Here is a 24,111-nt window from a genome sequence, read left to right as displayed (position 1 = left end):
TGTTCATCCACAAGTCAGAACTTGACATGACCATGGCCTCCGTAAGATACTAAACCTTTGTAACCACTCTATATTTTGTGTATGTTTTTGTTTGTTGTTTTATTTTTCTTTGCTGTTTTATTTTTGTTTTCTCCCCGTCTGTCTCTTCGAGTGATTGCCACCATCATCCTGCAAGCAAAAGTGGCTGGTGGTTTCTGTTTAGGAATATCAGCAGGGTGGAGAGAAAGGTATAGGAGGGATGGAAATGGGTGCCGCCTTCTTCATAGTCAGAGTAGGGGAAGAACCCTAAGGGTTTAAGAGGATGGCATCAGCTTTTTTTTTTTTTTTTGGTGGAGCAGTTAGAACACACACATTTATTAAGTTCATCTTATATGGGTGGCATCAGCTTTAATTAAGAAAGCAGACTCGGGACTTCCCTTGCAGTCCAGTGATTAAGACTCCATGCTTCTAATGCAGAGGGCACAGGTTTGATCTCTGGTCAAGGAACTAAGATCCCACAAACGAAGTGGTGTGGCCAAAAAATAAGCAAATAAAACTGAGGATAAACTGACTCCTAAGTCCTAGGTTGGGAATGAGGTGTCCTAGAACTATTCTAGAACTATTAAAAAAAAAAAAAAAAGCAGACTCAACCCAATCGTTTATAGATGAACTGTAACTTTTGAACACTTAATTCAGAAAACCCTTCAGTTTCCCTCATTAAGTTTTTTTTTAACCGTTTTATCTGCTTCATTCTCATCCATTCCTTGTCTCCAACACCATTTTTTTTCCCTGAGGATTGTGCTGGTCAAAAGCCCTTCCCAGTAAGTTTCTGAGGGTCTGCACTGTCCATGACAGGCCTCTGTGACCCTCCAGACCACAGTTTGGAAGACCCTAACACGATACCTCTGCTGGTCCAGACGTGGCTGCCAATACACAGAGGTACCCTGTGCTTGACTGGGTGCATGCCAGCTGTGGGAACTCCCTGGGACCTGCTGGTCCACATACCTACCCAGCTAATTGCCAACATTCACTGGGAGATTTGAGCACCTCCAAACCACAATATAACTTTTCCCCAGACCCTCTATGGGAAGTGACATGATTCCAGCAAATCACTGCAACTATCAGAAGCCAGCCCCAACTAGAAATGCATATTGTCAAGAATAGTTTTCTCAGAAACTCACAATTCCTATAGTTACATAGTGGCCCCAAAATAGGTGAAGTAGCTTCTGTACTTTAAGGGGCTCTGGGAAGGCTGTTTCCTCCCTCTAATAATGTATCCCCCTGGCATTTAAAAAAAATTATTTTTTGGCTGCGCAGGGTCTTCATTGCTGCGTGCAGGCTTTCTTTAGTTGTGGTGAGCGGAGATTGTGCTTCATTGTGCTTGGGCCTCTCATTGCGGTGGCTTCTCTTGTTGTGGAGCATGGGCTGTAGGCATGTAGGCTTCAGTAGTTGCAGCTTGACAGCTCAGTAGTTGTGGCACATGGGCTTACTTGCTTCGCAACACGTGGGATCTTCCTGGGCCAGGGATCAAACATGTGTCCCCTGCATTGGAAGGTAGATTCTTAATCACTGGACCAACAGGAAATTCCTTGCTGGCATATTTTTGTTCAAAATTCTACAGTCATAGATTTATACATTTGGCCAAGCATTGCCTTTTCTGAACTCTTCTTTTTTTTTTTTCTTTGAACTCTTCTTAAGAGGAAGTCTCCGGCAGTGGTAACACTCTACAGGACTTTAGCATAAATAGTTGACGGATCTCTTCATCAAAGAGGATGTGGCATCTTAGGGCATTGGGTAAAAATGGTGGGAGGACATTTCTGGCATTGTTTTGAATACTGTATAATGGCAATTCATTTAGTTGTTATGACAACCCCATAAAGTGGGTTCTAGCATCCCCCCATTTTACAGGTGAGGAAACAGAGGCTTGCTGCTGTTGCTAAGTCGCTTCAGTCATGTCTGACCTAAGAGAGCTTAAATACTTTGCCAAAAGTCACACAGCTAGTAAGTGGAGTTCAAGATTGGGGCTGGAAACAGCGTTCCTTCTCTTTCAGTGTGACATTGTGTGGGAGGTCCCCAAGACCACCCCCAGGCTCACTGATTCCCTAGGAGAATTCACAGGACAGCCAGGAGCACACTTCCAAGAGTCCTTTCCCAGTGCAGTCACATGGGTCATGCTTAATTCCTCCAGAAAGAAGTTGTGACCACACGTGTGAAATATTGCCTACCAGGGACACTCATCAGAGACACAGTGCCCTAGGTTTTTACTGAGGCTGGTCATGTAGGCATCCTCTGCCCAGCACATACCAAAATTCCAGACTCTCAGAAGGAAAGCAGGTGCTTAGCATAAACCACACTGTTGGTAGGAACAGTTTAGGCCCAGTGAACCCCACTCCTACCAGTTCTGGGAATGGTGGGAACCCCCTTGAAATCCAAGGTCTTGGTCACCAGCCAAGGCCAACCTTATAGACAGGCTTTTCTCAGGAAAGCATACTCAGGTCTGTTACCTTAACTCTCTTTTTGTTTGTGTTCTGGGTCCCTGACCAGGCAGTAAGAGCACAGAGTCCTACCCACTGGACTGCCAGGGAAGTCCTGCTCTGTTATCTCTTTAATGCCCAGATACCCTTTCCACTCATCAGTGTTTTTGAAAAGGATCAATTTGCGTTTTCCCTACTGTATAAGGATTGATCCCCTCAGTAAAGCTCATGTCGTTCAGGAGTAAATGAGAGCATGCCTAAGGGCGCTTGGCACAGCATTTGTCACATAATAAATGATATCATGGGCTTCCCAGGTGGCTCACTGATACATAATCCACCTGCAATAAGGGAGACGCACATTCAATCCCTGCTTCAGGAAGATCCCCTGGAGAAGGAAGTGGCAACCTGCTTCAGTATTCTTGCCTGGGAAATCCCATGGCTAGAGGAGCCTGGTGGGCTACAGTCCATGGAGTTGGAAAGAGCTGGACATGACTTAGCGACTTAACAATAGCAACAGATGAGAGCATGCCTAAGGGCACTCAGCACAGCATTTGTCACATAGTAAGTAGTATCGTCATCTTCACTGGCTGCTGTGTGATCATTTCTATGTCCCTTAATGCTGAAGAGGGGCTCCAGTTAACCCTTCTGCCTTCCCCACCGCCCTGTTGTCTGCAGACGGCCCCTCGCAGGTTGAGGTCAACATCTCCAGCACTGGCAGGCTCCCCAACGGCACCCGCTACGCCGCCAAGGGCTCCCAGGTGGACTTCAGCTGCAGCAGCAGATCCCGGCCTCCGCCCGTGGTTGAGTGGTGGTTCCAGGCCCCAGATTCCACCGCCGAGCTCTTTGGGAACAACCTGACCACCAGCTGCTTCACGCTGTTACTAATGTCACAGAACTTGCAAGGGAACTACACCTGTTTGGCCAAAAACATGCTCAGCGGGAGACATCGAAAGGTGACCACCGAGCTCCTGGTCTACTGTGCGTAAGAAACGCTCCCCTCCTCCTCTCCTCCACCTTGACCCTTTGTGACCTGTGTGTGTGTGCCTCCCTTTGTGCGCAAAGACTTCCCTGATACACAGGTCCTAACCTGCTTCTCTGGTTCCCTCAACACACATGGACACACCCGAACTGCATGTCAGAGAGAATGTTGCCTTTTCTGGAAGCTCGCTGCTAACTAGGGGTACAGGAGTCCCTGTGAGCCACAGAAGGGAATTTATGCTAGGTCTAAAGTTTTTTTTTTGAGGTGAAACTATATAATGTAACATTAACCATTTTAAGATGTACAATTCAGTGGCATTGAGTCTACTCACAGTGTTGTGCAACCATCATGTTTATTTCCAAAACATTTTCATCACCCCAAATTGGAAACCCTGTACCCATGAAACAGTCACTCCCATACCCTCTTTCCCCAGACCTTGGCAACCACTAATATACATTCTGTATCTAAACTTTCCTATTTGGGACATTTCATATAAATGGAATCATACACTATGTGACCTTTGGAGACTGGCTTCTTTTTTTTTTTTAATGGAGGTTATTTTGGTGGGGGCGGGGGCTGCAATGCATGGCATGTGGGATCATTAATTTCCCAAACAGGGATGTAACCTTCACCCCCTGCACTGGGAGCACGGAGTCTTAAACACTGGGCCACCAGGGAAATCCCTGGGACTGACTTCTTTCACTTAGCATCATGTTTTCACGGTTCATCCCTGTTAAGTAGCTTCTGTCAGTACTTGTTTTCACCTATGGCTGAAGAGTATCTATTTTATGGATCTACTAACATTTGTTTATCCATGCATCTGTCCTTACTCATGTTGTCCATGAACTCAGGCCCTCTAGCACTGTTAAGAACACGTGGTTCATGAAGCTTTATTTTGCAGGTGAGGAAACAACCAAATACACTCATGCACACATTCAGTGGAGGAAAACCACTGTAGAAACACAGGGTGCACCATAATCCACGCTAATGAAAGGGAGCATGAGGACAACAAATTAGAAGGCAGGGTAATGACACACTTTCTTTATACATTACTCAGAGCCTTTGTAAGTCTCAATGCTCTCTATCATAAATGACATTTATTGTGTATAAAGTTACATAAAGTCATTTCCTTGTTGCGGGAAACACAGACGAGTAAAAAGAAGAAAATAATCACTTGTACTCTCACCATTGTTTTGATGTATTTCCAATAATTTTTCTTATAGATGCCACATATCTACCCATATGAGATCCAAATTTCTATTTATGTATATTATATAAAGTATATAAAGTATTTAAAATATTTACATATTATAGAAAATACTTTTATATAAAATATATATTATATAAAATATATAAATGTATGATATATACATAATACATAACTATTTTTATGTATAATTATGAATACATGGGTTACATTATAAGTTTGTAATTCATTAAATTTTTTAATATATTTTTTTAAAAATTGTATTTGCACATAGCAAAAAAAAGTGTGTGTTGAGATTGGGGATGAATAAGTCTCTCTCTTCCTGTTATGCCCTCCAGGGATCAGCAGTGTCCAGTAGAACTTTCTGTGATGATGGAGATGTTCTCTTGTGTGTGGTCTACTTCAGTGGCCATCTCCTACATGTGATTACTAGGAAATGTAGGTAGTGTGATGGAGGAACTAAATTTGTAATTAATTTAAATCAAATAGCCACATGTGGCTAGTGAGAAATGCAAATCTCTTCAGAGACTTAACACCCAGCAGGGGAAACCCGACTTCTGTCAGGCACTGACTTGTGCTAGGATCTATTTCAAGATACACTAACTGGAGTTGCTGTTTCTCTGATACCCTGGTTCTGTAATCCTTAGAGTCAGCCCAGTGGCTCATCTTAGCCTGTGATTAAGGCCACGTTCTCTGGTATTTTGCAGCTCCCCCTCCGTCAGCCCCCCAGTGCTGGGCAGAAGTGTCACCAGGATTGTTCTCACTGCAGCTCAACTGTCGCTGGGCTGGGGGATACCCAGAGCCAGACTTCCTGTGGACAGAAGAGCCAGGAGGTGTGGTCGTGGGGACATCGAAGCTGGGGGTGGAGATGCTGAGCCAGTCCCAGCTGTCAGATGGCAAGAAGTTCAAGTGTGTCGGGAGCCACATAGTGGGGCCGGAGTTGGGAGCCAGCTGTGTGGTACAGATCAGTGAGTCTGCCTTGCCTTGACCTGGGGTTGGGGTCCACTCACCTTCCTGTCTTCAGGGACAACCCTTTGAAAGAGGGTCTGGGAAAGAGATCCCGGGGTGTTGGAGAAGACTGAATTCCTTTCATATCTTTCTCCCATTTTCTTTTTTTAAAAAATCAAAGTATTATTAATAATTATTTATTAACAAAATCAATCATTAATTTAAATTAATTTATTAAAATTAATTTTAAAAATTGACATATAGTTGACTTACAATATTGTGTTACTTTTGCTGGGTAGCAGAGTGATTTAGTTATACACACACACACACACACATATACATATACATATATACATATTCTTTTTAATATTCTTTTCCAATGTAGTTTATCAAAGAATATTTATTTATTTGGCTGTGCCAGGTCTTAGCTGTGGCACACAGGATCTTTAATCTTCAATGTGGGCATGTGGGATCTAGTTCCCTGACCAGATATACAACCTAGGTCCCCTGCATTGGGAGTGTGGAATCTTAGCCCCTGGACCGCCAGGGAAGTCCCTATCACAGGATATTGAATATAGTTCCCTGTGCCATATAGTAGGATCTTGTTTATCCATTCTGTATATGCTGGTTTGCATCTGCTAACTCCAAACTCCCACTCCATTCCTTCCCTACGCCCTTCCTTTTGCTTTATGCTTCCTTCCTTTCAAACTTTAAAGATGCATAATGAAACTTCTTGGTTCTAGTCCAAACTGGTTTTCTCTTGACAAATAATAACTGAGCACATACTACATGCCAGGCACAAGTTTCTAAGTACTGAAGATGGAGCCATGAACAAAACAGACAAGGTTCATTAGTCTGTGGACAAATGACAAAGGTTCAATTTGTCCACGGAACAAATTATCCCTAAACTTAATGGCTTCAAACAATAATCATTATCTCATGATTTCTGTGGGCCAGGAATTCATACAGGGCAAGGTGCTGACACCTTGATTTAGGACTTCAGACTTTCTGAACTGTGAGAAAAAATTTCTATTGTTTTAAACCACCCAGTTTGTGGTCCTTTGTTACAGCAGCCTCAGGAGACCAATACAATGAGTAAGCCAGGGCCAAAGTATGTTGGATTGTGTTGGCCCTGGTGAGGTTGTCCTTACAGTTTATGAGAATAATCCTCGGAGGTGCAGTGTGGAGAGCGGACACGCTGAGAAGTGAGCCCTGCTGTACCAGCAAGTGCTTATTCTCCTAGGCGAGTGGCATTTGAAAGGCTGACCCTTCCCACTAATTGAGCACACTGTCCCCCTGTGTCCCCTCTGTCAGGTACTGTACCTGGCCTTGGGCAACATAAGGGACCAGGACTCACTTTCTGCCCAAGGACAGGGGTTGGCAAACTGTGCCCCATGGACCAAATCTAACAGAACTGTTTTGGGGGCAATTTTTAAGAAATGAGATATATAAAAAAAAAAAAAAAAGAAATGAGATATAATTCACATAATATAAATTTCACTTTTTTGGGGGGGGGTGTGGGGGAAGGTCTGCACCATGCAGCTTGTGGGATCTTAGTTCCCCAATCAGGATGAACCTGCTCCCTCAGCAGTGAAAGGGTGGAGTCCTAACTACTAGACCACTGGGGAATTCCCTAAAATTCACTATTTTAAAGTGTATAATTCAGTGCGGTGTTTTGTTTTTTTTTTTTAGTATATTCACAGTGTTGTACTACCATCACCATTCTAATCCAGAACATTTCCATCACCCCAAAAGAAGCCCTGTACCTACTGGCAGTCACTCTCTCTAGAAAGACCACGCGAGGATATTTATTTCCCAGTATCTCCACCAACATTGAGTCTTATTAATTTTTAAAAATTTTTCCTGTTTGTTAGTTGGGACATGGCTAATTGTTTTAATCTGGGTTTCTTTGATCACTGGTGGGGTTGATAATTTTCATACACTTATTGGCTTCCTATATATTAATATATTATCTGTGAATTATCTGTGCATATCCTGTCCATTCTTTTTTATTGGCTTCTTCGTTGTTTCTTATTATTTCACAAGAGTCACTTAATTTCATTGAAGTGTCATGCACATTGTAGATATTATTCTGGCATATCTTGTTCCTAAACCATATTTGTGACATTTCTGCTAGTGACGAGCAATTTCTGATTTTGAAAGGGTCGCCTCTGTCAGTCCTGTTTTAGGTTTCTGTGCTCAAAAGGTCTTTGTATCTTACTTGTTAACTTATTATCTATAATCCTCCTAGTAGCCTGCAAATTAGGATGATGTGTAACTTGTAGATGATAACATGTATGAACTAACTTACCCAGGATCAGCCACCTCTTAAGTGATGGAGCAGCACTTAGCTAGGCTGGTCTGACGCCAGGGCCCTTGCTTTTATCCAGGTGACCTCTTTCCACACTTGATCTGGCAAATCTTTTCTTCATGTGGGATTTAGGTACTCAGCATGGTGCCAAGTGGGGTTCGCAGGTGGCTAGTGATAAAGAACCAGCCTGCCAGTGCAGGAGACATAAGAGATGCGGGTTCGATCCTTGGGTCAGGAAGATCCCCTGGAAGAGGGCATGGCAACCCACTCCAGTATTATTGCATGGAGAATCCTATGGACAAAGGAGCCTGACAGGCTACATAGTGTTGCAGAAAGTCAGACAAGACTGAAGTCAGACACGGATGCATGTATGGTGCCAGGTGCTATGAAGGAATACAGAGTCCTTCCCTTTAAAAGACTTAAACTTGGAGAGAGAAGTCTGGCAAACTTAAACCGGAAAATGGCAGTATCACAATACAGCTGATCCTTGAACAGCATGGGCGTGTTTGAACTGTGAGGTTCCACTTACATGTGGATTTTTTTCCCCCAATAAATATAGTACCTATATTTTCATTTTACAGATCTTTAACTCAGAGTGGGGGAAAGTTTGTGCCTGATTAGAAAGCATAAGATGTGGAATCAGAAGAACTAGGGTTTGAGTCCTGATGCTATCCAAAACAATTTCAGCTTCCTATCCTTGGGTGGGTCATTTTCTTTGTGTTTGAGGCAGGGATAGCAGGACATGGATTTTAGATTCCACACAGACTGGCCCCCCAACCCCCATGTTGTTCTAGGGTCAACTGCAATAGGGACAGTAATGTTTTATTGAGTGCAGACCCTGTGCAGGTGCCGAGTATTTTGCACACAGCATCTCGTTCAGTCCTCAATCAGCTGGTGAGCTGAGCCCTTGCAGTATTATCCCCCAGAATCAGTTTCCCAGAGTTGCAGTACCACAAACTTGGTGGTGGCTTAAAACAACAGCTGTTTATCCTCTCTCAGTTTTGGAAGCTAGAAGTTTGAAATCAAGGTGTTGGCAGGGCCATGCTCCCATCAAAGCCTTCATGGCAGAATCCTTCATGGCCTCTTCCACTTCCTGATGGCTCTGATGTGTTCCTGCGGCGCCATCACTCTGGTGCCTGCGTCTGTCTTCATGTGGCCTTCCTCTCTGTGGGTGTGTCTCCCTGTGCCTTCCCCTCTTCATTTTTCTTTTTTTGCTACATGGCACGTGTGATCTCAGTTCCCTTACCAGGGATCTAACCTGCACCCCCTGCAGTGAAAGCATGGAATCTTTAACAACTGGAGCACCAGGGAAGTCCCTCTCCTCTTCTTATAAGATACCAGTCCTTGGAATTTGGGTCCACCCTCAATCCGGGATGATTTCATCTTGAGATCCTTAACTAGTTACCTCTGCAAAGACTCCATTTCTGAGTAAGACCACATTCTGGGCTTCAAGATGAACACAAATTTTGGGAGGACACTCCATTTTACAGAAGGTGAAACAGAGGGAGCTGACTTGCCCAGACTCATGCAACTAGAAAGCAGTAGACACACTCAGGGTGGTACATAATGGGGAAATGCCAAAAGTGTGTTGTGGACCGTAAGTCCCAGGAAGTGAATGATTGATGCTGAGAGGGTGAAATTGGCAGAGGCAGTAGGCGAGGTTTGTTATTTTGCCCTCACCCTCTCATTTTATTTGCACATCTTGCCTGAGTCATTATTCCTGTGGCCCCTGAGACTTGATCCGTAATCTGAATCTAAATATGTGCTCAGGGCTAAGAAATGTGTCTGGAAAAGGGAGCTGACCAGAAGTTTTCCCAATTCCAGGAGCACAGGAAACAGGCACAGAGCCAGAACCCTTCTCAACTCTGATACCATCCAGTTCTCCCCGCCTCCCTCATGGGCACTTGACCCTGGATGTGCATGCTGGTGACCTGAGGGGCTGGTTAAAATGCAGATTCTGACTCTCTGGGTCTGTGTGGATCCAAGACTACATTTCTAACTGGCTCCCAGGAAGTGCTGATCCTGCTGGTCTGAGGACCACACCTTGAGTAGCAATGCCTTGGGGTTGAGGGGCTCTGGATCATTCCACATAGAAGGACTAGTGCATCACTGAGGGGCAATACTAACATCCACCCAGGGATGCAGGGCAGCATAGCCCCCAAGCTGATGAAAAGCAATGCTTTCAGGGATTCCTGCTGCCCAGATCTCTATTTTTCTCTTCCTTTTTTTTTTTGGCTGTGCTACATGGCTTGCAGTATCTTAGTTCTCCACCCAGGGGTTGAACCTGGCCACAGCAGTGAAAGCGCTGACTCCTAAGCACTGAACTACCGGAGAACTCCCCAGACCCCTCTTTATATGGCGTGTTTTGTTCAGTTTAGTTAGTCACGTCAGACTCTTTGCGACCCCATGGACTGCAGCATGCTAGGCTTCCCTGTCCTTTACCATATTATATGGCATGTAGGACCCCTAAAACTGAAGAAACCAACTCAACTCATGACAAGCTGCGGTGTTGTGGAGCCCCGTGTGTGAGGGCCCTAGCATGCTGTCCATCTCCTGCAGATCTGTGAGGCTCCGCAGCACCAACCCTACCCCTGCCCCACCCTTGCACGCAGCATCCTCTTAAGTGAAACTCTGAATTTATAAGTGCCACCCGAGCTGGTTGGTGACATAGCTTTTTGAGGGGTGAATGCTGTGTTTGGCGAAAGTACATACCTTTGGGTTGCAGGGGAGGTGTACTGGGGGACTGTTTGTTTTGCCTTTAATAAAGGAAGAAGGGGCCATTTCTCAAACTTCGGTATGGGACCCTGAAATACAAACGTACTGATGAGGCTTGTCACTGCTGCCAGCTTTGTGACCCCAAAGGAAATTCTGGTTAACCACAAGCAGGGAAGGAGCAATTTAGCAACAACATGGGGGGAATCTGATAGTTGATTCAAGAAGGGGTGTTCGCAGGTGATTTTTCTGAGCAAAACCAGGTTTGGGCGATTCTCCTCTGTTGACCCGACCTAGAGAGAGGTTGTTCCACCCCCAACCCTTTCCCCCTTCCCTCTTCCTTCTTCCCTGGACGCCAGCAGTGAAACCCTAGATTCTCTTTTGGAACAACTGCCAAGGGGAAGCGTGTAGTTTCACTCTCCCGGGCAGGAACCCAACATGCCACTCTGTATCCCTCAGCTGCTGAAAATTCGGATTTAATAAATCCTCCCAAGATGAATTCACCACCCTTCCCAAGAGGTTGTGTATTAGGGGAAAGGCTTCCTGTGTGAAGGATACAGACTAATCCTCATGGTAGATCTCATGGCTCCCCGTCTCCTCCTTAAATTAGACCCCAAGGCCACAGGGATGCACAGTCTTTCTAGGACAGACGTGTGGTAGACAGAAGAATGGCCCCCCAAAGATATCCACATCCTAATCCCCAGAGCCTGTGAATTTGTTTCCTTACATGGTAAAGGGATTTTGCATCCGTGATCAAGGATATTGAGATGGGGAGATTGTCCAGGATTCTCTGGTTGGGCCCAGTGTGATCCCGAGGGTCCTCATAAGAGGGAGGCAGGAGGGTCAGTGCCGTAGTGATTTGTGATGACAGATGCAAGCAGTAGGAGTAATTCATGGAAGGGGTCATGAGTCAAACAATGCAGGTGGCTCCTTTCTAGAAACCGAGAAAAAAGGAAATGGATTCTCTCCTTGAGTCTCCGGAAGGAACCAGCTCTGCCAACACCTTGACTTTAGTTCTGTGAGATTAGTTCAGATGCCTGACCTCCAGAACTATAAAACTATAAAGGGATTAATTTGTATTGTTTTAAGCTGTTAAGTCTGTGCAATTTGTTACAACAACAACAGGAAACTAATACAGGTGCCCTCCTGTCCCCTGGAACACCCTTGTCAGGGTGTGTGCCCGTATTTTATCTGATCAGTGTGGTTATTACACACAGAAGCCTAGAACATAGGAAGTAAGGAGATGTGGACCACAAAAGCCTGACTTCTTGGGTTCCATTCTTACACAGACCAGTTCATCCTGGTTTGCCTAGGACTTCACAAGCATTGAAAGCCCCCAGGTGCTAGGAATCCCCTCAGTCTTGGGCAACCCAGGACAGTTGGTCCCCCTAAATTCTAGTTGCTCACTTCCTTAGTTGTGTGACTTTAAGTTACTTGACTTTTTCTGTTCCTCTGTTTCCCCATCTGCAAAATGGGGATAACAAGATTATTATTGAGAACTAGTTGGGTTGATATATACGGTGCCTGCTGCTGCTAAGTCACTTCAGTTGAATCTGACTCTGTGGGACCCCATAGACGGCAGCCCACCAGGCTCCCCTGTCCCTGGGATTCTCCAGGCAAGAACACTGGAGTGGGTTGCCATTTCCTTCTCCAATGCATGAAAGTGAAAAGTGAAAGTGAAGTCGTTCAGTCGTGTCTGACTCTTAGCGACAGTGCCTAGCCCATAGTAAATGCTCAACAAATATTATCTTTTATTATTTTACGAGACCAGGTGTGGTACAGATATTCCTGGAGTTGCTTTGTTCCAAAACAAGTAACATTCTTGAAATTCTCAGGTCACCGCTTGAATCTCCTTAAATGTTTATTTTTCTTTACCTTCTTCTGATGGCCAGGGAGCCCCTCCCTTCTCTCTGAGCCCATGAAGACTTGCTTCGTGGGGGGCAATGTGACGCTTATCTGCCAGGTGTCTGGAGCCTACCCCCCTGCCAAGATCCTGTGGCTGAGGAACCTCACCCAGCCCGAGGTGGTCATCCAGCCCAGCGGCCACCACCTCATCACCCAGAGTGGCCAGAGCTCCACCCTCACTATTCACAACTGCTCCCAGGACCTGGACGAGGGCTACTATGTCTGCCGGGCTGAGAACGCCGTGGGGGTGAGGGAGCTGGACGTCTGGCTGAGCGTGAAAGGTGAGTGATGGAAGTGACCCTGAAGGAGCAGAGCTTCAGAGGACCAGCATGGGGACAGCTTGTTGCTTCCCTCTATATGTCTCACTGCCATCAGGGAGGAGGCATATCTGCTTACCTGTGGCTTGACAAGAGGGATGGGAAAATTACTGTCCAGTCCTAAATCTCTAACTACTGTATCAAGATAAAAAATTTATTTCTTCCCAACCCAGGGATCGAACCTGGGTCTTCTGCATTGCAGGTAGATTCTTTATTACCTGAGCCACTAGGGAAGATACAAAAGTTATTTAATATCAGTTACATCCTAAAGGAAAAAAAAAATTTATATATATATATATAAAACATAAATATATATTAAAATACATGTCTAAAATAAAAGATATAATGAGATATATATATATATAATGTAAGCTGTGAAACATAACAGCAAAATGAACACCCAAGAAACTACCATCCCACTTAAGATATAGAACAGTAACCAACACTGCTGAAGTTACCTGTAAGTAGTGTGGCAGATTTAGAAAACAATTGCAGCAAAACTAAAAAAAATATGCTGCTCACTTAAATTTGCACTTTAGAAAAAAAAAGAATTTTTTTTTTAAGTGTTATGTCCCAAATATTGCATCGGACATACTTATTTTTTAAAATTTTTATTTTTTATTTGGCTCCACTGAATCTTAGTTGCAGCATGTGAGATCCAGTTTCCTGACCAGGGATTGAACCCAGGCCCCCTGCATCGGGAGCATGGAGGCTTAGCCACTGTCCCACCACGGAAATCCTGGGACATACTTATTCTAAAAAAATTATTCATTGTTTATCTGAAATCCAAATTTAAATGGGCATACTGTATTCTATCTGGCAACCCTACCTGTAGGCCTGTTTTCAGTCTCATCCTGGGCCTTCTGAAAAAGGTAACTCCTGAGTTTCATGTTTTATTTAAGAAAAATTTTGCTGCATATGTACACATTTCTAGATAATATATTGTTTAGTTTTTGTTTTAGAGTTTTGAAAAGAATTTGTTGTTATTATACAAATGTAGCCTTTTTGTGACTTGCTATTTTTACTCCACATTTTGTTTTCCAGGATTTATTCATGCTGACATGTGTAATTTTATTTCATGCCTCTTCATGGCTGCATAATTTTCCACTGTAGCACTATTCCACAACTAAATTGTTGATTTTCCTGCTGATGCACATTTGTGTTGTTCTGATTTGTTGTTGTTGTGATGAACAGTGTTGCTGTGAAAGTCTTTTACCCAGCCCCCTGTGCACATATACTCAGGTCTCCAGGCAAATATGTCTCCAGCATATCTGTACCAAGAAGTAGAAATGAAGGGTTATAAGTTATGTGCATTTTTATCTTTATGAGGTAATACCAAATTATTTTCCAAAGTGGTTATACCAATTTCCATTTGAAATGGCAGTTGTCCCAGATTTTCAACCACAGATTTTGTGATTTTTGCTCATCAAGTAAGTGCAAAATGAAATCTCACTGTGGTTCTAATTTGAATTTCTTTGATTACTAAGAAGGCTGAGCATTATTTCATATGCTTATTTGCTATTTAGGTTTCTTCTATGAAATATATAATTGTGCTTTTTTAAAAATAGTTTTAGTTTATTTAAAAATTAAAAATTTTTTTTCTTGGAGAAGGAAATGGCAACCCACTCCAGTATTCTTGTCTGGAAAATCCCATGGACAGAGGAGCCTGGCGGGCTGTAGTCCATGGGGTCTCAAAAGAGTTGGACACGACCTAGCCACTAAACAACAACCATCCATCCATAGTCCATCCATAGTTAGTGGTAATTTGTGTTACTCTTTTGTAGTGATGCTAAATAACCTGTTTGTTAACATGTGAATTCAAAGCACTAACTGATTTGCTCTTGGAGCATCTGAAGCTTCCAGTCTGAGGAATTCTCAGGTTTCTCTAGGAAGAGGCATGATATATGAATCTGGAATGACAACAGCCAAGTCTAGAAGTCCCCCAGGGGCCAAGGTCAGAGGGGTCAGAACCACGAGAAGGTGATCCTTGAGCAGATGCCCAGGATGGAGACAGAGCCAAAGGGTGGACAGCACCCCTTCCCCAGCTGTGGCCACTGCAGGAAGATTCCTGAAAGTCACAGGTCCACTAGCCTCCTCCCCATCCAAATGACTGCTCTTCAACTGCTTTCTGTGAGAACAGTCTTAAATGGAGTCTCTGTTTCATAAACAATGGAACTCTGTAAAAAAAAAAAAAGTTTTTTTTTTCTTTTGGTCACATCACGTGGCCTTCTGGATCTTCCCCAACCAGGGATTGAATTCAGGCCTGGAAGTGACTTGGCAGCAGCAGCAGCTGGAATCCTAACCACTGGGCTACCAAGGAACTCCCCATAATTGTCTCTTTTGACCTTTTCCTCTTTCTTATAGATATATAGGAGTTCTTCAGAAATTCCACACACTAATTCCTTGTTTTACATGTTACAAATATCTTTCAGTTAGTCCTTCTTGCTTTCTTTATGGTATCCTTTGATTTGCAGAGGTTCTTTAATGTGATTGATTTTATGAATATTTTCTTGTATCAGTAGCATTTCTGTGTCTTAAGAAATCCTTATCTATCCTATGGTCATGAAGGCATTCTTCTATATTGTCTTCTTAATGTTTTATTGCATGCCTTTCACAGTTAACTCTATAGTCCATCTACAGTTGACTTTGGTGAATGGAGGAAGTAGACATCAAGTTTCCTCCACCCCCAGTTTGGATAACCATTTGGTCTAGCACCACTTCCTGAAGAGTTCCTTTTTTACTCACTAGTCTATCCTATATCAAGTTTCCTTTTGTTCATAGACCTGTTCTTATCGAACTCATGCCCTATGGAGTAGAAGCCCACTGTCTTAACCACTAGACCACCAGAGATGTCCCTTCCTATTCTGTTCTGTTGATCATGTCATTGTGGCACCAGTAATCCACACTCCTAATTACTGTAGCCTTAACAACAGTCTTGATATATGAAGACACAGAGATTTTAACTTTCCAACATTCTTTTGCATCACATACTTCATTTGATTCCCACAAACTGTCTGAAGTAGGAAAATGAGATATTTGTCTTGCTCTACAGAGAGGTCATGAGACTTCCCTGTAGCTCAGATGGTAAAGAATCTGCCTGCAAAGCAGGAGACCAGGGTTCGATCCCTGGGTTGGGAAGTTCCTCTGGCGAAGGGAATGGGAATCCACTCCAGGATTCTTACCTGGAGAATTCCTTGTATAGAGAAGCCTGGTGGGCTACAGTCCATGGGGTTGCAAAGAATCGGACATGACTGAGTGACTAACACAGTCCACAGAGAGGTCATATGCCCCACCCAAGGTCATGAAACCAAGATAAGAGTAGGATCCAGGCAGGGGAGGAGAGGTGTTGCACTCCTAGCTGAGTGTGTATCACGTGGATGAGTGAAGGGTGTGGTGTGTCTTTGCAGAACCTTTAAACATCGGGGGAATTGTGGCCACAGTCGTGAGCCTCCTTCTGCTGGGACTGGCCATTATCGCCGGGCTCCTGTTGTATTACAGCCCCGTGTTCTGCTGGAAAGGTAAGGGCTTCCCGGAATGGTAAGGACTTCCTGGGCCCCTTTGTTTCTCTTGCAGGCTTCCTGAGAGGGTATGGGTGGGGGAAGATGGTCCCTGTTATGCTCCCACCTGAAGCTCCATTCTGTAGGCTTCCAAACTGGGTCCAGATTTGCAATAATGAAGCACGCAAGTACCCTTCCTGAGTGCCCTGTCATCTCTCGTATTGGGTCAGTTTTCTCATTGCCCATCCTTTTGTAACTGTTAGCTGGCTTAGAAACTTCTGTGAGGCCAAAGTGGATCTTATTGGATATTAATGTTTTTTCCTTTCTCCTTTCAGTAGGAAGCACTTTCAGGTGAGTGTCCCCTAGACGCAAATCAGAAACCCATTTCCATAATCTGTTTTCACTGATGTTTTGTTTATAACATTTCATAAGAGCAGTAGTAACCACTACCACTGGGGACTCACCAGGGGCCAGACCCGGGGCTGGGGCTTCCTCAGGCATTATTAGAGACCCCATCACACACTCCTCAGGGTGCTGCTGGCATCCCCATTTTCCAGATAAGGCAAGGGAGGCTCACTGAAGCGAAGCAGTTTCTGCAAGCTCATCTAGGAAGTGATGGCCATGCCTGCAGTCAGACCCAGGTCTGATTGATTGCAAAGTCTGTGCTCCTTTTCAACACCAGACCTCAGGGCAAGGCACATTGCTGGTTTGTCCTTGAGGTATAAAGACAGCATGTATGTGTTGAGCTCAGTCATTCATGTATTTATCTAATTTTCTGCAAAGAGCTAAAAGGAAGAATAAGTCATAATCTTACAGCATGCTTTGGAAAACTAGTCTGTGCATGCCCAGAAGCCCCTCCCAAATGGAGGGAACCTTAGTAGGGGAGAAACAACTAAATGGAACTTCACTTTCCAGGAGAGCCTGCACAGAAGCAAGGAACGCTTCTCTTCGCTCCTCTTATCTGCTTATAATTTGGGGTATTACTGTTCTGGGATGAATAATGAGATTTCATTGTTCTGGCACCATCTTTCATGGAAGAGTGTTACCTGTACTGCCCCATTTTTGAGGGTCATTTTGGCATGAGTCTGTCCTTCCCCAGGCTTATTTCTCATAGAGGGAGCAGCTTGGCATAATGGGAAAAGGCTTTGGAATAAGTGGACCTGGGTTCACATGGCTGCTCTGCCCTTCAAGCCTAAGGATCCTGGAAAAGCCTGACCCTCTCTGAGCCTTTTTTCCCTCAGCTGTTTCTCAGAGGCAGGATGTGAGGATTAAATGAGAATGTCATGCTCACAGGATTGTGACTGGCCCATGAAATGTACAGTCTGGGTGGGGAGGCAGAACTAGCAATCATCTAGAGGACAATTCAGTGCCAAACAGCTGGCTGTGGACGCCAAACTGAGTCACAGCTCAAGGCTGCAGGGGGAGGGAGGGGACTTTACTAGGGCTTTGAATAATGAAAAGGAGGAGAAATTTCAGTAAGTAGAGGAGAAATAAGGGCATTTCAGGAAAGGAACAGAGCATGTGTGTACATGCTGCGAAGGGAACTGAAATGGTGGGTGCTTGGGACCATGAGGTCACCTGTCAGATGAACAGTGGGGAGACAGGAGGGGGGATGATAAAATTCACCCAGCACAAGGTGTGATTATCTAGACAGTCTGTGGCAGCACCTCTTTGAAAGGTCATCATCTCCATCTTACAACTCAACCACGTTGAGTCCATGAAGAATTGTCCATGCTACCAAAGGGGATGCAGAGAACTGAGTGTTCCTATTCAGTGAGGGCTGAAGTTGGAGAAAACAGGGTATCTTCTTGATCATTTCTTCCCTTTTGGAAATTAGGAGGCAAGACATGGGTGATGTCATGGTTTTGGTGGATTCGGAAGAGGAAGAGATGGAGGAGGAAGAAGACGCTGCAGAAGAGGAAGAGGAGGAAGCTAGTGAGAGGGAGGAGTCGCCAATAGAAATAACCAAGTATGGCCACATTCACAAAGTGACTGCGCTGGTGAACGGGAATGTGGACCAGATGGGCAATGGACTGCAGGCTCTGCAGGGTAAGCTCTTTGCCCTTTAAAGCACTCTGCAAGGTTGTGGTGGGCTTCCCAGGAAGAAGTCTCCAAGGGTCTGCTTTTTAAGGGCTGGGAAAGACAGTTAAAGTTTAATCTAGAATCTGAGAATCTCCCATCAACTACAAACACAACAATTGAACTGACAAATACTTACTGAGGGCCAACTCTGGGAAAGACACAGATGGGTACTGTCAGGCACCAGAAAATCAAGACCAGTGGTGATGGGCTTTAAGAAAGCAGTTAGGACGAACAGACTAAAATATGAAGGGAAAATGAAAATAGAAGGAATATTTAACCAACGCTTTGCGAGGGTAGTAGAGTTGTGGCTCGAAGGAATGATTACTTGCCTGATGAATGATACTTTTACAAATTACATGATCTCAGGAGAAAGATGAGAGCCCAGAGGGATGCACTGGTTGGGAGACATTTTGTAAAAGATGTGGGCTATGAGGCATGTCTTTCAGGACAGTCGAGTTTGAACAAGCAGAAAGCAGAGGGTAGTCCAGGTGAGGGGAATGTCAGGAGCTAAGAAATGTGGACAGTGTCAAGCATGTCAGTGGATTCTGAGTAGAAAGAATGGGTACAAGGCAGGGAAACCCACCCTACTCCAACTGCTCATTCATGAAACTCACCAGTAAAGGACTGGAAATCAAGGTGACGGAAAACTGATGGGAGGGACTTCCCTGGTGGTCCAGTGGTTAAGACTTCCATTGAAAGGGGCACAGGTTCAATCCCTGGTCAGGGAACTAAGACCCTACAAGCTGAGCAGCCCCCACCTCCTGAAAAAGAAAACTGAAGGGGGAAACAGAGTCATCTCTACTGAGAGCACCGCTCAGAGTCGGGTCTACTTTTCCCTCCCGTACAGATGACAGCAGTGAGCAGCATACTGACATCATTCAAGAAGAAGACAGGCCAGTGTGAAGAAGACAACTGTCCTTTGATGTCTTGTCTCAAAAGCTTGGAAAGCTGTGTTCAAGATGAATTTCATATTCTGCTTTACTTGACTTGCACCCCTGCCTGAGGGCTGCAAAGGGTTTGGAGGTTCTCAGCAAAATAGGAAAACATATATACATCTTTCCTACCCGCCCCCCCCCTTTTTTTTCTAAATTGGTTTGATTTACTGTAACTCTTCTCAGTGATGGTGAAAAGCTTTTGGGAATGGGTAGTGTATGTGGGGAAAGCTCCATTTGGGCTTTCTCCAGGTTGACTGATGCTGAGATGGGGAGCAGGAGTAGGGGAAGGCAGTAGGCCTCGCTGTCCTTTGTCACTATTAAAGGTCTGTAACTAGCCCATCCCAGTACACAATGGAACAGTATGGGGTGATAAGGACATTTCCTTTCTCACTGCCTAGGTGAGCTGAGGAACCAGGTGAACATCAGCTCTCTGGAAAGGTGAAGAGGTGCCAGCTACTGCTGTTAATCAGAAGGAGGCAGTTTGCTTTGGGATTTGAGTTGGAAACACCCAGGCTTCAATCTGGACCCGGCTCCTTGCCTGTTTCATGGGCTTGGGCAGGTAGCTTTACCTTTTCCCCCTAGCCTCAATTTCCTCATCTGTGAAATGGGTGAAATCACACTTACTTTACATCTCCTTTGCCTTCTCTAGTGGAAGGAAAAAAGATGTCAGCTGTTCAGTTACAAACTGCTGCCTGGGCCTTTCATTCTCTGTAGAATGGTTCCAGACCAGGGCATCATCAGAGTTCACCTGTGGATTTTTGCTCTCCTGGAGATGAAATTCCTTTCAAAAGAGATAGGGGGCGATAAGAGGAAATGCCTTTCACCAGAACCTCACATATGTCAGAGCTTCATATTTATAGAAAAGCCAAAAAAAAAAAAAAAGAAAAAAAAGAAAAGCCTCTTAGGTGATGCACAATTAATTTTGACTTTCCCACCCTTCCTTTCTCCTGTGGCTTTGAAAAAGGCAGGAGGAATGTTTTGTAACATAGTAGACCTGTGGCCTCGGTTTCTTGATCTCAGAAATGGGATTGGGAAAACATATTTCCTTCCTAAGGATGTTATGAAGATACGCTGCTCAATAATGCTAAGTTCTGAATGAAAATAACATGTGATGAGTTGAAGCTGCTATTGTTTCCAGTAGATCCCTGTATAGAGTTTTTTTTTTTCCTTTTCTTTCTGATTTCATCCTAATCTCTTAAAACGTCAGGGACTTTTTAAGGGTGTAAAATATGTGTGCTAAACTTGAAAATCTGACTTGAATTTGCACTCTTTAATACTGCATATTCTGCTCTAACAGGCAAGACTTAAAGGAGAACTTCCTCTCCGATAACAGGGCCTGGGACTTCTGAGAAGCTGGTTATCTGCAGGGTTACCCTGCAGGTGTGGTTGGGGCAGGTCAATTTTCTTGGATGAAGGAACTAAACTGAGGAAGTCACCAGAAGTGAGAGCCCTGTCCTCAGCTCAGAACACTGGGGAAGTCAGAGGCTGGTTGCAGTGTCCACCCCTCAGGAATTCCTGTGGCCTTGTTCTCTTGATGGGCTGGATCTTTCGCTGCATGGAACCTCATGTACTTAACCACTCTCACCAGTCTAAGTTAGTGTCATTTCAGAACGGGATCTTAAGACAGGCTGTGTTTAAAATCATTGAACACTGAACTAGGCTTTGATGAATCCATTTCTGGATCTGACAGTCCACTGTGCAGGGGCAACCATATTTTACAAAGGAAAAAGCAAAAAAACTGTAGGGGGAGGGGCAGAATTCCCTACCTGGAAGGCAGACAATGATTTGCAAGATGACGGAAATGCTCCCCGTGACTTCCTCTTCTCTTGCGTGCACACCTGATGATAGGAAATCTTCAAGAAAGGATTTTCCCCTTGCAAATAGGAGCTTCAGGGTCATGGTGCCAAACATGATAAACCCTTGTCCAGCTGAGCTGTGACTGCTGTCACGTATATCTGAGCCCTGTGTGCACAGATAATATTGTTGGGTCAGTTAAGAGCTGAAGTACTGTGGGGGGGGAGGGCGGTATTCAAGCTTTAAGGATTTTTAAAGAATTAGGGCTTTTTTTCCTGTTCTTTTAAGATAACCCATCCCCAACTCCACTAGCACGTTGTCGACAGTGGGTTATAGGCTTTTCTGTGGCAAAGTCCAACTCGTTACAGTGTGCTTTAAAAAAAAAACAAAAAACTTACCTGAATGAATTGTGAACTGGAGACCAGGAGATATACTTATCAGAACCTAGAAGATAAATACTTCTGGGTCATTGCAACTGACATTCCTTTTCCGCAAAACCTGGTGGACCTTGGGGAGGGGGTCCCATAATCCTGTGGCTTTGATATCAGTTTCCATTCTCACAAGCACATGCCTATACTCTTACTGCAGCAGGAAAACCCATGATGGAAAATCTCCCTCACCTAGGCACTGAAACCTGGAAAATCATCTTTGTTGGGTAAAATGTATTATGATGCAACATGTGCCAACTGGTATTTCTCACCATGGTCCTGGCCAGGAACTGCTGCAAAAAGAAACAGCTCTCTCTGCACTGCTTACATTTTAATATTTGGTATGGAGGTGGGGGGCTGGGAGAAATTCATCCTGATGTTAGAACATGGATTTGTTTTTTAAGATAATAGAATAAAGTTATTTTTAAATAAATGCTTTAGTGATCTTCATTTAGACCTGATTAGTAAACTAAAAGATTTTGGGAAATGGGATTGCCATCCACAATTTTTTTTAACTTGCTTTCCCAATACTGATCACAATATTGTTCTTGCTGCCATTTTATTCTTTTCTATGACTTGTAGATGCTACCTACCCTTTCATCTCTCCATTGTATTTGCATATCCTCAAATACATATCTCTTTTTTGGTCAGACTGCCTGTTTTCTCACATTAAAGGGTTAGGGTAGGAATCATCATAGAGCAGTAGACTGAAGGACGTCTGAAAAGACAGTTTCTGCAAGCTGTTGGGTCGCTGCAGTGGTTGGTGGTTTTGGAGGTTCTCACTGGGCTCAGCTAATAGTAGTCCCCATACTTCTGCTTCACTGACTACGCTAAAGCCTTTGACTGAATGATAACAGACTGTGAAAAATTCTGAAAGAGATGGAAATACCAGACCACCTTACCTGCCTCCTGAGAAACCTGTATGCAGGTCAAGAAGCAACAGTTAGAACTGAAGATATACCAATGGACTGGCTCAAAATTGGGAAAGGAGTATATCAAGGCTGTATATTGTCACCCTGCTTATTTTAACTTACAGGCACAGTACACCATGTGAAATGCCAGGCTGGATAAAGCTCAAGCTGGAATCAAGATTGCTGTGAGACATATCAATAACCTCAGATATGCAGATGACACCACGCTAATGGCAGAAAGTCAAGAGGAACTGAAGAGCCTCTTGATGAAGATGAAACAGGAGAATGAAAAAGCTGGCTTAAAACTCAGCATTCAAAAAGCTAAGTTCATGGCATCTGGTCCCATCACTTCATGGCAAATAGATGGGGAGAAAAATGAAAACAGTGAGAGATTTTATTTTCTTCGGCTCCAAAATAACTGCAGATGGTGACTGCAGCCATGAAATTAAGACATCTGCTCCTTGGAAGGAAAGCTATGACAAACCTAGACAGCATATTAAAAAGCAGAGACATCACTTTGCCAACAAAGGTCTGCATAGTCAAGGCTATGGTTTTTCCAGTAGTCATGTGTGGATGTGAGAGTTGGACCATAAAGAAGGCTGAATGCCAAAGAACTGGTGCTTTCAAACTGTGGTGCTGGACAAGACTCTTGAGAGTCCGTTGGACAGCAAGGAGATCAAACCAGTCAATCCTAAAGGAAATCAGTCCTGAATATTCATTGGAAGGACTGATTTGAAGCTGAAGCTCCAATACTTTGGCCACCTGATGGGAAGAAGTGACTCACTGGAAAAGACCCTGATGCTGGGAAAGATTCAGGGCAGGAGGAGAAGGGGGCAACAGAGAATGAGATGGTTGGCTCGCATCACCGGCTCAATGGATATGAGTTTAGCAAACTGTGAGAGACAGTAAAGGACAGGGAAGCCTGGCATGCTGCAGTCCATGGGGTGGCAAAGAGTCAGACAAGACTGAATGACTGAACAGAAACAGTAACGAAGTCTCACCTCAACTCCCACTTGAGGAGGCCCAACTCTACTCCCTATCCCAGTTAGAGGCTTTTTTCTTGGGTCATTGTCTCTCCTGTGTTTCTTTACCTCACTCCAAGCTTCCTAAACTCTAATCAAAACTGTCCCATTTTCAAGTTCCTTACCTTCTAACCAAATCCATGTTTCCTACTGTCACCTGTTTCCCACGTTCGTTTTAATCCAGTCTCTCCATGTGCTGGGGCTTCCCTTGTGGCTCAGCTGGTAAAGAATCCGCCTGCAATGTGGGAGACCAGGGTTCGATCCCTGGGTTGGGAAGATCCCCTGGAGACTGGAAAGGCTACCCACTCCAGTATTCTGGCCTGGTGAATTCCATGGACTGTGTCCTTGGGGTCCCCAAAAGTCGGACACGACGGAGCAGTTTTCACTCCATGTTGTGTGTGTGTTTTTTACCAGCTTGTTTCTCCAGCCCTTCATTTTACCTCTGCCTGCTTTCACTTCTGTTCCCTGTTTCCTGGGTCACACTCAAGTTCATCTGGCTGGTCCACTTTTGGAACCCCACTCTTTTTAACTCCTCTTTTTCTCTGGCTGTTTGCCCCTTGCCCTCTACCCCTTATAACCACAGCATTTTCGTTTTCATCCTCCAATTTCC

At 44.3% G+C, this 24,111-nt stretch overlaps 1 protein-coding gene and 1 long non-coding RNA gene across 6 annotated transcripts in view; one reads left to right on the top strand and one right to left on the bottom strand.

Moving 5' to 3' along the window:
• VSIG10 (V-set and immunoglobulin domain containing 10) overlaps positions 1–20,208 on the top strand; it is a 36,950-nt gene extending 16,742 nt beyond the window's left edge. The window contains exons 3-9 of one of the 3 annotated variants that reach the window (XM_043901788.1): positions 3,129–3,431; positions 5,347–5,607; positions 12,503–12,796; positions 16,240–16,350; positions 16,668–16,680; positions 18,167–18,378; positions 19,259–20,208. In XM_043901788.1, coding sequence (XP_043757723.1) covers positions 3,129–3,431; positions 5,347–5,607; positions 12,503–12,796; positions 16,240–16,350; positions 16,668–16,680; positions 18,167–18,378; positions 19,259–19,314 — 1,250 coding nt within the window. In that variant the 3' untranslated portion in view covers positions 19,315–20,208. Of the gene's footprint in view, positions 1–3,128; positions 3,432–5,346; positions 5,608–12,502; positions 12,797–16,239; positions 16,351–16,664; positions 16,681–18,166; positions 18,379–19,258 lie in introns of all 3 variants that reach the window. The other 2 variants (XM_043901787.1, XR_006341043.1) reach the window with 2 other exon arrangements.
• Positions 13,973–24,061, bottom strand: LOC122693869. 3 transcript variants are annotated; one of them, XR_006341046.1, is made up of 6 exons: positions 23,942–24,061; positions 23,627–23,736; positions 21,113–21,308; positions 19,971–20,127; positions 19,026–19,185; positions 13,973–14,103 (listed from the first exon to the last, which is right to left on the bottom strand). It is a non-coding gene; the product is annotated as an uncharacterized LOC122693869 (long non-coding RNA). The 3 variants fall into 3 exon arrangements; XR_006341045.1 differs by having other exon boundaries at positions 23,627–24,007; XR_006341044.1 differs by lacking the exons at positions 23,627–23,736; positions 23,942–24,061 and adding an exon at positions 21,539–21,642.
• Between the last annotated feature and the right edge of the window lie 50 nt (positions 24,062–24,111).

This window comes from Cervus elaphus, chromosome 5 (assembly GCF_910594005.1).
Source record: "Cervus elaphus chromosome 5, mCerEla1.1, whole genome shotgun sequence".
NCBI classification, from domain to species: domain Eukaryota; kingdom Metazoa; phylum Chordata; class Mammalia; order Artiodactyla; family Cervidae; genus Cervus; species Cervus elaphus.
The sequence above is the reverse complement of the archived record's forward strand: the minus strand, read 5'-3'. Positions and strand labels throughout refer to the sequence as shown.